Source organism: Oryctolagus cuniculus, chromosome 1 (genome assembly GCF_964237555.1).
Source record: "Oryctolagus cuniculus chromosome 1, mOryCun1.1, whole genome shotgun sequence".
Classification (NCBI taxonomy): domain Eukaryota; kingdom Metazoa; phylum Chordata; class Mammalia; order Lagomorpha; family Leporidae; genus Oryctolagus; species Oryctolagus cuniculus.
The window spans coordinates 14,112,280-14,127,691 of NC_091432.1; the positions used below are offsets into that span (position 1 = coordinate 14,112,280).

At 41.3% G+C, this 15,412-nt stretch overlaps 1 protein-coding gene across 1 annotated transcript; it reads left to right on the forward strand.

Annotated features, from left to right (window-relative positions):
* Positions 1-13,212: 13,212 nt before the first annotated feature.
* Positions 13,213-14,477, forward strand: OR9I1 (olfactory receptor family 9 subfamily I member 1). The gene has a single exon (XM_002709171.3). The coding sequence runs from the start codon at positions 13,439-13,441 to the stop codon at positions 14,381-14,383; it is 945 nt and encodes a 314-aa protein (XP_002709217.3). The 5' UTR covers positions 13,213-13,438; the 3' UTR covers positions 14,384-14,477.
* The last annotated feature ends 935 nt before the right edge of the window (positions 14,478-15,412 follow it).

The window sequence follows — 15,412 nt, forward strand, 5'->3', positions numbered from 1 at the left end:
AGGCAATTAGAAGACTGGAGCAGGGGGATTTGCCACTGACTGCGGTGCCTAATCAGGCCCTAAGCTTCTAATTATGTTTCTCCAATTCCTAGAGGAAAGAAACCTTCAGAAAAAGGCCTTCGCAATGCTGGCATTCTCAATTCCTCCCCAGTCCACTGTTGTCCTGTCTAGCAGCTTCCATCACAATTCAGCCTCATCTTGGGCATAAGAGAGATGCCTCTGCTCTGCTATCTGAGTGCAAAATGTGACCATGTGATTTCCCAGCAGTCTGCCTACTCACTTATTCAACTAATACTTAATTTGCTATCTATAAAATATTCAAGCATTGCCTGAATACCATACTAGTCTTGTCTAAGTTGAGTCATGGAGTAGTCACAGTAATGAGGTGGAGAGTCTCATCCTACCCTACAAATGAGGAAACCGAAGCTTTGAGAGGTAAGACAATCACTGAAGGTCACTCAGATTGTAAGGGGGAAAGCTCAGGTTGGTACCAGCAGAGATCTGATCCAGACACTGACTTCCAGCCACTATGTTGTGCTGCCTGATGTCACTTAGCTCTTTATAAATGCAATTGGTTTATTAAAGAAAACTTAGTCTCAAAAAAGAATGAAAGAGGAAATTTAAACCACTATGATCACACATTTCAATAAGCATGCTAACAGTTGGAGGGAAATGCACCAGAGCACACTTATTTAGCACATGAGCTCTGCCAGTAGACTGCTTGGGTTCACATCCTCCCCCGTCTTCTGAATTTAAGTGAGTCATGTCACTTCTCTACACCCACCTCCTAGGACAGCCATGGATATTAACAAGATGATGCATATAAAACACTCACAACAGGGCCTGGTGCTATTAATATTCTTCCAGGCTTTTTTATATAGGCATCTCCATATGTTTTTAAATTGGTGTCAAAGTTCACATATTACGTTTATAGTTTTCCATAAAGGTGAGTTAATAAGATAAAATCAACTACTATAAATTTATTTGAGTAGCACTGAACTACTCTGGAAAGTGGTGAGATCTCTCACTGGGGAGCTCAGTAAGATTGGGACCACTGAACACCATACTCTGAGACTCTAAATCTTAAAAATTCTGTGAGACCAGAGGAAAAGAAAAAACAAACATGAAATTTGCCCCCAAAAACTGGTAAGACTTCCTTCTTCTGATGATTCACATGCACTTGATCAAGTTCAAGGGCAGTCATGATAGCCTGAAGGCAAGAGATGTCTCCCCAAATATTCTTTTTTTTTTTTTTTTGATAGGCAGAGTGGACAGTGAGAGAGACAGAGACAGAGAGAAAGGACTTCCTTTGCCATTGGTTCACCCTCCAGGCAGCTGCGGCCGGCGCCCTGTGGCCGGCACATCGCGCTGATCCAAAGCCAGGAGCCAGGTGCTTCTCCTGGTCTCCCATGCGGGTGCGGGGCCCAAAGACTTGGGCCATCCTCCACTGCCTTCCTGGGCCATAGCAGAGAGCTGGCCTGGAAGAGGGGCAACCAGGACAGAATCCGGCGCCCTGACTGGGACTAGAACCCGGTGTGCCGGCACCGCAAGGTGGAGGATTAGCTTAGTGAGCCGTGGCGCCAGCCCCCAAATATTCTTAAATGAGAAAATTCTCCAAACCCTTAAGGAGAGACTCCCACAAAAAATTTATACATAAGTAATTATATATGTAATGTTATATAAAACATTACTGTATGATGTTAAAATGATATTTAAAGCATTATATTTAGAAATATAGATAGATAGAGATATGGATAGATAAATGATAAATGATGATGATGATGATGATGATGATTAGATAGATGGTTACCCTTCTAATCTTGGCATATAGGGAATGATAACATTTAATTTAGAAGACATTTTAATGAAGACATTTATTTCTCATCTTCAAGTGTGATGAGGAAGATTTACCTACCCAAAAGTGTGCATCTTAACCTTCACTATTTGCGGCCAGCGCCACGGCTCAATAGGCTAATCCTCCACCTTGCGGCGCCGGCACACCAGGTTCTAGTCCCGGTCAGGGCGCTGGGTTCTGTCCCGGTTGCCCCTCTTCCAGGCCAGCTCTCTGCTGTGGCCCAGGAAGGCAGTGGAGGATGGCCCAAGTGCTTGGGCCCTGCACCCCATGGGAGACCAGGAGAAGCACCTGGCTCCTGCCATCAGATCAGCACGGTGCGCCGGCCGCGGCAGCCATTGGAGGGTGAACCAATGGCAAAAAGAAAGACCTTTCTCTCTGCCTCACTGCCCACTCTGCCTGTCAAAAAAAAAAAAAATTCACTATTTTGCTATGTCTAACAGCGACATACCAACACCTACCCCCGATGATGCCAACCTGCCCACCAAGAACACACTTCCTTCTTTTTTTATTTTTATTTATTTATTAACTTTTATTTTAAAAATATAAATTTCCAAAGTACAACTTTTGGATTATAACAGCTTTTTTCCCCCCATAACCTCCCTTCCACCCGCAACCACCCCATCTCCCACTCCCTCTCCCATCCCATTCTTATCAAGATTCATTTTCAACTATCTTTATATACAGAAGATCAACTTAGTATATACTAAGTAAAGATTTCAACAGACTGCACCCACACAGAAACACAAAGTATAAAGCACTGTTTGAGTACTAGTTATGCCATTAATTCACATAGTACAACACATTAAGGACAGAGATCCTACATGGGGTGTAAGTGCACAGTGACTCCCGTTGTTGATTTAACAGTTGACACTCTTATTTATGACGTCAATAATCACCCAAGGCTCTTGTCATGAGCTGCCAAGGCTATGGAAGCCTTTTGAGTTCACCAACTCCAATCTTATTTAGACAAGGCCATAGTAGTTGAGTCTCAAGTTCCTGACTTCAAGTCTCAGTCTAGTCCTCTCTCTCTCTCTCTCTCTCTCTCTTGAATTAAAAAAAAAAAAAAAAGAAATCAGGTTTGATTCTAAGTGCAGTGGGAAGCAATGGCAATGGAAGGCTTTTACTGTGGAAGTTACAGAATGTGATTCAGGGTTTCTGGATTCTATAAGAAAGTGAATTGTAGGTAGGTAGGTAAAAGTAAAAGCAGGGAGACATTTAGGGGCTTGTTGTGGGAGTAAGGGTCTCAGGATGTAGGACATGGCAGAAGTAAAGTCCATGCTCTACACATACACGCACACACACACACACACACACACTACTGTCTGGCCCCTTGTGGTTGGCTGGATATGACTTTGAGCCAACCAGTTCTGAGATGCTGAATGGACCATTGAGGTGGTGGATCTGCCTGGATCCCTGAGATGCTCTCATAAACAGACCTGTGAGAGTCTTGCACCAGGAGCAAGAAAAAAATCTCTGTTATTTTAAGCCACTGAGATTTTGTGTTCTTCATATATCCAGCATAACCTAAAATAACCCAACTACTAAGCTGGGAGTAGTGCTAGATGAAGAAAAGTGAATAAATTCAGCATGCTGGGAGGTAAATCAAGTAGGATTTGCCTTCTATGTATATCAGAAATGCCTTGTAGTACTTTACTTGCCTTTTATAGCTTCACGTGATGTTTTTGACATATGGAATTAGTAACATTTTATGTAGGCAAACACATATGACTTTTATGGTTTCTTTCTGTGTTTTAAGTTTAGAAAAGTATATTCCCATCATGAGAGATAGAAGTGGCAAAGATCACCTAAATACTCTTTATGACATTGAACACATCTAAAATTTGCTTTTATGTAAGCTGTGAGACACCATTCAAATTTCTCAAGTAGTTAACCCATTGTTCTACACACAGTGGTTCAATAAATCTTCTTCCCCACTGTTATAAACCACTGCCTTTATTAAGTATTAGCTTTTCATGTATACTTTAATACGCTTCCAAGCCTTGTAATTTGTTCTACTGATAGATCTGCCAGTTTTTATGTCTGAAAAGCACTGGTTCAATTATTAAAGGTTTTAAGAAGCGTTTTTATCAGGCAGGTTAACTGCCCTCTTCCTGTTATTCTTATTTTTCCAATTTTCTTGGCTATTTTATCCATTTACTCTTTCTATTGTACTACAAGTATTAAAATATTTTTCTTTCAGATAATATTATATTTCTCTAATAAATCTCCAAGCAATGATTTTTTTAAAGACTTGTCTATTTATTTGAAAGGCAGAATTACAGAGAGGCAGAGACAGAGAGAGAGAGAGGTCTTCCATCTGCTGGTTCACTCCCCAGATGGCCGCTACAGCCAGAGTTGTGCCAATCTGAATCCAGGAGCCAGGAGCTTCTTCTGGGAGCATGTGGGTACAGGCGCCCAAGTACTTGGGCCATCTTCTATCACTTTCCCAAGCTATAGCAGAGAGCTGGATCAGAAGTGAAGTTGGGACTCACACTGGCACCCATAAGGGATGCTGGCACTGAAGATTGGAGCTTTAATCTGCTGCACCACAGCACCAACCCCCCCAAGCAAAGATTTTTAAAGTGACACCCTTTTCACTCATTTTTACACTTTGGCATACATTCTTCTAGATATTCCAGTGCCTAAACATTTAAAATAATAAATGCCTCATAATTGGTACTGGGACATTATTCAGCTGAAATTGTCAGAAAACCCAATGAAGTTGACTTACAAAATTAAATTTTCAACTCTTGTAACTAAAAACACTTGATCTGGATGGCTTCAGGCCTAATTTGCTCCAGGAATTCAAATGTGCTCATTGGGACACAGTTTCTTGCTCTCTCTCTCTCTTCCCTCTGAGCTATTTCCATTCACATAGTGGAATCAGAAACCTCAGCTATAAATGTTCAAAGTCTATCAGGAAAAAAAGAGCATCTTTTAAGTATCCTAGTTACCAGATCAGTACACCCACCTGCAGCTGCTGTGCTTACAGCTCAGAGCTACTCCTTCTATGGAGAATTTCCCTTAACTAAGGAGTCCACTTTCCCCAGAAATGCCTAGGAAGCCGTATCCCCATCTCTGGAGCATCACACCATCCCTTGGCGGAGGTATAACTAAGTTTATGGTGCAATTCATACCCCAGAGCTCCCCTAAAGATTAGACCTAAACTAAACCTTTGTTCACTATTTCCTATTTCATTCACTCTCTTGCAGATTTCTTCTGTGCAAGCTTTGGCAGTGAAACACTTGCTCAAAAATGCCTGTCTCAGATCACTTTTTATGAAAGGTACAACCCTTCCCAAAAGTCCAAATAGTAGTTCTGAGAATGATACTTAATATTAATAACAACAATAACAATAATGCTTAATGCATTAAGGAACTCCAGACCTCCTAATCTGTCAAAAAGAGCAAAGGAATAATAAACACTATGCAGTCACCAACTTCCACAAACTCACCAAGGTGGTGTTGGACAGAATATTCACTACTGGCATATTCTCCCACCATTCCCTCTACTCTGCTCCAACCGCTACTGTGCCTTCTATGCCACCACAGAAATCATCTGAATATAAAACTACACATATTTCAGATATTTAAGTAAATGAAATGATAATAATACTGTCAGAAATGCATTGGAAGATAGAATTATCCGTACTAACTGCCAGAAGTCCTGATCTGTGGCTGCCTCTCTCCTTTGTAATATATTCTTGCATCATTTGGCACCCACAGTTGCAAAAACTACCCTGGCTAGGCTGAATGTCTGCTCATTATCCAAGGATTTTATCTGAGCCATGTCACTTAGATGTGAATAGGGCACCTGGCCTCTTTGAGGTCCTTCTTGTTGGATGTGCTGTGTTCCTGGAATGATGAGCAGATGAGAATGTTCAGGGCACAATGGTTCTACTGAGCAGTGCACAGCTATGAGCAGGAAGCAAACTGGGTTCTCTATGAACCCACAATCTTAACTGAAGAAACGACACTAACCACTAAGGAATAATGAATGTGTCAGACAAATGGGGTGAAATGCCAAGTGATATGATTCTAACAAAGAGATTGTGGGTTTCAGAGAATAAGGAAGAGATGAGAGCTGGGGTAGCCAGAGAAAGCTGGCCATAGAAATACTATAAATGGAGTTAATGGCTGTACAGGGTGTAGATGTAAATGAAATGTGCTTAGACCACCCCAGACTCACTATTCTGAGCCACTAATCATTCTTCCATATGAAATTTTAAGCATCCACTACAATTAGCTTTCAGCCTCTGAGACAGGACTTGCTGTCAGTACTAAGGATGGATGCAGCGTAAAGAAAACTTTAGCAGGTGTCCTCAGACCTGGGTTCTAATCCTGACACTTCCAGTGACTACCAGGACAGCAGGATACAAGGGCCAGTGGACAGCAGGATACAAGAACCAAGTTCAATCCCTGTGGAAGTTCAAGTTGAGCTTTGAGACTAACAAGGCTTAGGAGTGCCATGAAATCCCACAGGATTTGCTTCTAACCTCACAGATGTATGCAGAAGTTGAGATAATGAGCTTTCACTGAGCGTGTGCTCCCTGACAGGGCTGGCTTTTCCCAGGAGCTCTGAAGGTTGTCTCAGGGCTCATTTGTGATTCAGGGAGAACCTTTGTGCTCAATGCATTCCATCCACAAAATTACCCCCAAAATCCCATTAAATATGCTAAAGATTTACTTAGTAAGAAGATACCCTAAAATACTCATCTACATTCATCTATTTGAGCACTGCTAGCTGACCTCTACAAAATGTTTCAACAACCTTAGATTTGTTTGAATCCAAAGCCAACATCAATCTAACTGCACTGTTACACCAGGTAATTACTACATAATTATCACACTGGTAACCTTGGAAAGACGCTGGCTGTAAAGTAAGGTCCATACAAACTAGGAAATGATGAAATTTGGCAGAGAATCTGTCCTATGCATCAGAACCTATCACCTGATGGGACCATGTCTAGACTGGGATTTCAGTTTTTACATGAAATACACAAGTAAGACTCAAGCAATCTTTTTGGAAACCTACAACTGCAATCTCTTTGGGCTTATGTGTTATCAGGTAAATTGTAGAAAATATAAATAGATTCATGGAGAAGCTTAGATGAGAGATTTCCTTATAAATCATTGTACTTCCTATAATTGTTCTGGGAGTGATGCTAATCAGATGAACTACAGCTCCAACTTTGGAATGGAATAGATATGACTAAGACTCCAGACTTTTTCATTCACTGCTCATATGACCTTGGGCAGTTTACTTAACTATTTGGCATCTTCGTCATCCTCAGAACAAAGCAATACCTATTTCATAAGATTACTGTAAGATTTATGTGAGATAATTTTTTCAGAATGTATAACATCATGATTGTCCCAGAGCATGGATTCAATAAGTGTCTACCAGTGTTAGAGGAAGCATCATGGGATGTATTAGCTCAGTACCCCAACTCTGGGATCAGGGGCCCAGGGTAGAACCTAAACATCTCTTCCTACTTGTGAAGGCTCTGGCAAAATGCTAAGTATTTATAAGTCTCTCTCATAATTTTGTTGTTGAGTTGAAAAGAAATACAATCCCTAGCATCTGCTGACTCAGAGCAAGAACTGCATAAACGTCAACAATAATATTTTGAAAGACTAATTCCAATAAGGTGAGAAGAGTTAACTTTGCTGAGCTCCTTCTCTCTCCCCAAAGGGCTTCAACATGTGCAAACAAGAAGAAGAAGAGTTTTGGAGAAGATTCCAAGTGAAAGTAAGTGTGAGATTTAGAGACTATCTCTTCTCTGAAGGATTCTTCCTGGATAAAGCATCTCTCTTTCTCTATGCCCTACAGAATTTCATATTCTTCTACATTACATGTTATAATAAAAACATATTACAGATATTAATGTCAACTCATGTGTGTCCCTAGACATTGTAAAGATTTATATATTTATTTGAAAGGCAGAGTGATAGGAGGTGGGAGAGATAATGAGAGAGAGAGAGAGTACTTCCATCCTCTGGTTCACTCCCATAATGCTTGCAACAGCCAGAGCTGGGCCAGGCTGAAGCCAGGAGCCTAGAACTCCAACTGGTTCTTGCACATGGGTGACAAGCCATCTTTCACTGCTTTCCCAAGTGCATTAGCAGGGAGCTAGAGCAGAAGCAGAGAAGCCAGGACTTGAACGGATGCCATGATATGGGATGCTGGCATTGTTAGTGGTATTTTAACTGGTTGAGCCACCATGCTGGCCCCGTATTCTTAAAATGATCATTGGCTATAAACCTTTGCTTACTCTTTTGTAAGATTGTTCTGGGTTCAGGGAATGTGTTGCTTCCTTTTACTCACAGTTCAGTCTAAGCTGATGGTGTCTCAATTTTTTCTTAAATCAGATCATGCAAAACTGGGTGTCGGCTGGCGCCGCGGCTCACTAGGCTAATCCTCCACCTTGCGGCGCCGGCACACCGGGTTCTAGTCCCGGTCAGGGTGCTGGATGCTGTCCCGGTTGCCCCTCTTCCAGGCCAGCTCTCTGCTGTGGCCCAGGAAGGCAGTGGAGGATGGCCCAAGTGCTTGGGCCCTGCACCCCATGGGAGACCAGGAGAAGCACCTGGCTCCTGGCTTCAGATCAGCGCAATGCACCGGCCGCAGTACGCCAGCCACAGCAGCCATTGGGGGGTGAACCAACGGAAAAGGAAGACCTTTCTCTCTGTCTCTCTCTCTCACTGTCCACTTTGCCTGTCAAAAAAAAAAAACTGGGTGTCATTAGCTAGGTCTTGAAAATTTTTCCTTCTGGAAAATATCTTGCAAATTTCCTTTGTGGAAAATAAGCACAAAAAAAAAGTCCACCACATTAGGTAAAAATCGCTACTGTGTTCCCATTTATTATTGAGAAAATTCAGGTTCTAATGGGTTAATTCATTTCCCCAGAAATATACTGAATGAGTGAAATCATCCAATTAAATCTGTCTCAAATAATAAAGAAAAAGAAAAAAACATAGACCAAAGGATCTCAAAAATCAATCGTCATCCCTTTTTCTCATCAAAGTTTAGTATTTGCCTATGGTCTTAGAAGAGAGTTGCTTTGATTTTAACAGTTTGATGTTTGAATCTGCAGAAAGAGTAATTTTCTTAATCCTAAGAAGGTAACATAACATAACTGAAAGAAAACAGAATCTAGAGTTAGAAAGCCCTAGGTTCAAATGTTGATTCTGCTCCTGTTTAGAAGTGCAGAAAATTGGATGATTTCTTTAATGACTTTGAAATTTGCTTTGCTTTGCTAGTCCATAAAATAAACATTGCTATATCAAATTTGAAGGCTGCAGGAAGGATTAGAAGTAATGTATAAGCCGGCGCCGTGGCTCAATAGGCTAATCCTCCGCCTTGCAGCGCCGGCACACCGGGTTCTAGTCCCGGTCATGGCACCAGATCCTGTCCTGGTTGCTCTTCTTCCAGTCCAGCTCTCTGCTGTGGCCCAGGAAGGCAGTGGAGGATGGCCCTTGGGCCCTGCACTCCATGGGAGACCAGGAGAAGCACCTGGCTCCTGGCTTCGGATCAGCGCAATGCACCGGCCACAGTACGCCGGCCGCAGCGGCCATTGGTGGGTGAACCAACAGAAAAGGAAGACCTTTCTCTCTGCCTCACTGCCCACTCTGCCTGTCAAAAACAAAAAAAAACAAACAAACAAAAAAGAAGTAATGTATAAGATGGGCTTGGTGGGTGGCTATGTGCATAGCACAAATCCAGTGTGGTTACGCCTGCACCCCAACAACCTGCTACTTAATCTCTGGTCAGGTGGTTTCAACAATTTTGTCCTAACTCAGAGGAGACTCCTGGAAATCAGCTATGAGATAGACAGAAAATGGAGAGTGTGGCAATTTCAGAATTAGATGCTAAGAAAGATGTTGAAATTTGCTAAGTTTTCTCAAGATGTACATGTAGAAATGATCTGATTAACTGTAGCTATATTTATTTTATTTCATAAATCATAAAGATGAAGTAAAATGTAGGGAGATAATAAAAAATTTCACATCAAAGAGAATTTGTCATCAATCAACTCTTCATTTCCAGTTCCCAGGTAACTTAGAAAAACTAATCTCCCAGAGGTTTAAATTATTCATTGGTAAAAATAAATTAATAATAACTGCTTAAGGGACAGTTTAGGGAATTAAATAAGATAATATATGCAAAGTATGCAGTCTCCAGCAGAATGGATAAGTAAAATGTGCTATAAGCATATCAAGAAAAGCCATAACAGAATCAAAAATAACAAACCAGATTTAACAGTATTATACAGACAAGTCACAAAAATACAGTATAGGTGAAAAATAAATGAGATTTACATAATAATGTCATGTATGTAAATTTTAAAACACACAAAAGTCACTATATTTTTTAAAACACGCATATTTCTAAATAAATATGGAGGAATAGATATTTTGAAAACACTAGAATGAACACCTACAAAGAGCAGGAATAAGAGTAGAGATAAAAGGGAGAACTAGGGGGAAAAATAAAATAATATGAAGAAGAGTCTTGCCTTAATGAAGACAATGACTTGTCAGGAACTGTGGGGTATTATTCATTCAATTTTGGATATAAGATCCCATCATATTGTGTTTAAGTGTCTCCAATTCACTTTAAATGGAGTCTGCATGTTTTATAAACTCAGTAATTGGTAGTGAAGGAGTGTGCACGTTTCTAATAGCAGACATTGGGAAAACCCTTGTAAGAGCCTCATTTAGCCTATTTACCTAGACATACAACTGACAGATGCAGAGAGACGAAGATGTTCAGGATCACATGATCTAGCTTCACCATTTTCAGGCCAGGAAGAAAAACCAAGGAGGGGAGTAGACCTCTGAAACACCTTCAGTACCTGTCATATAAATGGCAGCTGTGGCACTTGAACCATAGCAAGAGGACCTTCCAAAGAAGTTAACTCATCACCAGACCCTGCTGCTGAAGTGGAGTACAGGAAAATTCCTAGGAGGTAAGTTTTACATAATTTATCAAAGTCTGCTGCCCACCAAATACCCCTGCTTAGATCTGGAGAGGCCCTGGATCCAACAACAACTTCCACCAGCCGTTCCATGAAAGTGCGTGCTGCTTGTCTCTCTACCTATGCCATGCATAAATGGTCATAATTATTCTACAGTGGCCCCGGCTCATTTGCAGCCTCTTCACATACATGGAGCCTCTTGCTGGTAGATCTCACTTGAATTACAGCTTAGGGGGGAGGAAAGTACAGGCAAATCTATGGAAGCCAGAGGACCTGCCTACCACTCCCAGGTCTGCAAATGACTAATTCTTTAACCTTTGGACAAATCATTAATCTCTCTGTGTTAATTTTCCTGTCACCAAAATAAATGATAATATCAATCACTTTACTTCACAGGCAGGATGTGGAGGCAATCCCAGGCATTTATGTATATAAAATGTATGAAAAGTTATAGAGTGTGATGAAGAGTAGTTTTTATTACTATAGATTTTATTCAAAACTGGCAATCTACAGGTTGCCATAGCAAAGAAAATGCCTAGTTGTGCTACAAGGAAAATAATGTGTCTGGTCTGTTCCTGATCCATGTGTTTGTGGGATTGTTGCCAGACATTCATAAAGTATGTGGAAAGTTCTAGGAGAGTAGAATGGCCTTTGAAAAAATGAGCTGAGGCCGGCGCCACAGCTCAATAGGCTAATCCTCTGCCTGCGGCACCGGCACCCCGTGTTCTAGTCCCGGTCAGGGCGCCGGATTCTGTCCCGGTTGCTCCTCTTCCAATCCAGCTCTCTGCTGTGGCCAGGGAGTGCAGTGGAGGATGGCCCAAGTGCTTGGGCCCTGCACCCACATGGGAGACCAGGCCGCAGCAGTCATTGGGGGGTGAACCAACGGAAAAGGAAGAACTTTCTCTCTCTCTCTCTCTCACTGTCCACTCTGCCTGTCAAAAAAAAAGAAAAAAGAAAAAATGAGATGAGTCTGGGCTTCCATGCAAATGCTCCTAAGAATTACTTGGATTTTTGGCACTTTAATGAGGATCCTGATAAACTTGGAAAATGATCAGTGGTAAGCATGTGGAATTATGATGTGACTCAGATCTATGCCATATGGCAACAAGGAATTTTAGGAAATACAAAATTGCCATGACTCAAATATAAAAGGCAGTAAATATAATTATTTTTGAGCAAATTGGTAGAGTGCAAGAAAAGCGCATTCATTTGACTTGATGTTTGACAGCTTCTCTTACACACAGGAGCATTTAGCTACATTTCTTCTTCTACATATCCGATTTTTAGCCTTTTAGTGTATAGCACATATGTAATTGTAACAGGGAAACATCACTTACCATCAACCCATAGACAAGTACAGAAGACAACTAGGATAAAAAGTGTTGTTACATAAATGGGATAAAAGACTGAAGGTTTTTAAAATGGGGTGAGAAGGAGGAGGGAGAAAAGAAGAGGGGAATGATTTCTTCATCTTTCTTACCTGGAGTCCAAATTTATTCAATTATTGAAACAAAATTACAAATATATACTGTGTGTACATGTATTATTTAAAGAGATACAAATAGTGACAAAAGTTTATATGAGGGAAATGTATTATCTTTTGGAATAGAAAGTCAATATATACTTCTAAAATTGATGAGAAAAACAGCAACAATAACATTATTCAGTTATTTCTGTGTGCTGGGCACTGCTCTACATATCTTGCAGATATTAACTTATTTCATGCTCAGAATAGCCCTGTGAAGCAGGCATGTTTTTTAAATGATACAGATAAAAAATTGAGGGCCAATGGAGTTATGTAATTTGCACAAGTCACATTACTAAAAGATAGCAAGACCACAAGTTCGCACAAATTGTTTATAATCTTGATGCTATAAATAACAAAAAAAAAGTATTTAAATAGTATTGAATATGGTCTCTTAGGTAGGGTAGTAAAGATTAAAATAAAAAGAATGATTTTAGTTATTAGTTAATACTATCACATAAGCAGTATTTTAGTTGCCTGCCTGAATAATTACACAATAAAAAGAAAGTGTATGTCAATGTGTATTGATGTGTATAAGGAAATAGTCAACATGAAGTGCAGCTTCATCATCTTCCAACTCCTGGAAGACCTTCACGAGAAGAGATTGCAACTGTTGTGTCAGGAAGGCATAAAAGTATGACCAATACGTGGAAGACACAAAGAGAAATAACCCAGGGCCAGAAAGGAATTCACAGGTGAAGCTGTCCACAAACGGAGGCTCGTGTGTCAACTGGATGACTGTGGGTTACAAGAGACTCCGATCCCAGGTAAGTCAGGACCAAATGCAGTCCAGGAACCTTCCCAATCTGAGAATTGTATATCTCTCTTATCTTCACAGAAATTGCCAAGTGTAAACCAGAATTCATTTGAATCCAAAGCACCGGCTCAATGCTCAGCTCCATAAAATGCAGGAGAGGCCCAAGGAGAATCATCTGAGTTCAAGATGTCTGAAAAGCAAGCTCTACAAATACACCCAGAATTTTAAACCTAATTTCTACCACAGAAAGAGACATTCTGTCCCTCAATACAAGATTTTTAAAATTTCATTCTCATCCTCAGACTCGCAGTCCATATCACATGCATGGCCAGCAATAATCTCACCACAGTAACTGAGTTCATTCTCACGGGCTTTGCTGACCACCCAAATCTAGAGATTCCCCTCTTTCTGGTGTTTCTGGGTTTATATCTCGTCACCCTTCTGGGCAACATGGGAATGTTCATTCTGATTCAAGTGGATATCCAACTCCATACCCCAATGTACTTCTTCCTGAGCCACCTCTCCCTGCTGGATGCCTGTTACACCTCAGTCATCACCCCGCAAATCCTTGCCATGCTGGCCACTAGACAAACCATCATCTCCTATGATCGCTGTGCTGCCCAATTCTTTTTCTTCACCCTCTGTGCAGGGACAGAATGTTTCCTGTTAACAGTGATGGCCTATGACCGCTATGTTGCTATCAGCAACCCACTGCTGTATAGTGTAGCCATGAATTCCAGAATCTGCTGGGTTTTGGTATTGGGAGCCTATGTCTGTGGGACATCAGGGGCCATTCTTCGTACCACATGTACCTTCACCCTCTCTTTCTGTAACAACAATCAGATCAACTTCTTCTTCTGTGACCTCCCACCCCTGCTAAAGCTCTCCTGCAGTGACACAACAAACTCTGAGATTGTCATTGTCTTCTTTGGCAACTTTGTGATTGTGGCCAATGCCTTGGTCATCTTTATTTCCTACCTACTCATCCTCAAGGCCATTTTTAAGGTTAAGTCTTCAGGTGGCAGGGCCAAGACATTCTCCACATGTGCCTCCCACCTCACTGCTGTGGCCCTTTTCTTTGGAACCCTCATTTTTATGTACATACGAAATGGCTCAGGCAAATCCTTGGAGGAAGATAAGGTCGTATCTGTCTTCTACACTGTGGTCATCCCCATGTTGAACCCCTTGATCTACAGTCTGAGAAATAAGGGTGTGAAAGCTGCCTTAACAAAGGTCACTGGCAGATTCCAGGTGTCCCATAGCATGTAGATCTCAATAAGAGGATTTCATTCATTTTGTTCCATAGCAATTTATCCTAATAAGCACCTGCTCCATATGCAGTATAAACTTGTGAACAGAAAGAAGGCATGTGAGAAAACTACAAATGTGGTGAATTTTTTTCTAGAAATTCCGTGGTACTTTATCCTCCTCTCCCATGTCCAGTCCATTCTTTTGTGCCCACAAGTCTCATTCTATTCTCTAACAGCACAGTGTATAGTCTCTAAGGTCCAAGAGGTCTTGGGTTTATTTCATCTCATCCCGATACTATTTGCACCCATACTCGAGTGTAACATCTTTTCCATCTTGATTTACTCCCATTAATTCTACATTTTCTTCTGTGTCAAGATTCTATCTGGGAATCCCTGTGAATTGTGCTACTTGGACTTTTATTTTATTTTAATATATAAATTATTGATCACCTCAATAAGCAGAGAATACTGAATAAAACAAAACTGAGTCTCTATCTGGCTAAAAAATAGAAGGGGTTTAAGGAACAGCCCTCACCCATCACCATTCTGAACTGTCTTCGCTCTTTTTTTTTAGATTTATTTATTTATTTGAAAGAGTTACACAGAGAGAGGAGAGGCAGAGAGAGAGAGAGGTCCATCCGATGGTTCACTCCCCAATTGGCTGCAATGGCTGGAGCTGCGCCAATCCAAAGCCAGGAGCCAGGAGCCTCTTCTGGGTCTCCCATGTGGGTGCAGGGGCCCAAGGACTTGGATCATCCTCCACTGCCCTCCCAGTCCATAGCAGATAGCTGGATCGGAAGTGGAGCGGCCAGGTCTAAAACTGGCACCCACTTGAGATGCTGGTGCTTCAGGCCAGGGCATTAACCCACTGTGCCACAGCACTGGCCCCTGTCTTTGCCCTTAGAGTATCTTCCATCATGCTCAGGCCAGAACAGCAGAACTTGAAAACTACCTTACAACTGGGTAACTTGCTGGTTCTATTGCTCCTGACTTAATGGTACTCTTTCAGATTAAATAAGCCATGCTTCCTTTGGAAATGTCTCCTAAA

What these genes read in the sequence shown, in the direction of transcription:
- OR9I1 (XM_002709171.3), top strand. Translation starts at nt 13,439, where the DNA reads ATGGCCAGCAATAATCTCACCACAGTAACTGAGTTCATTCTCACGGGC.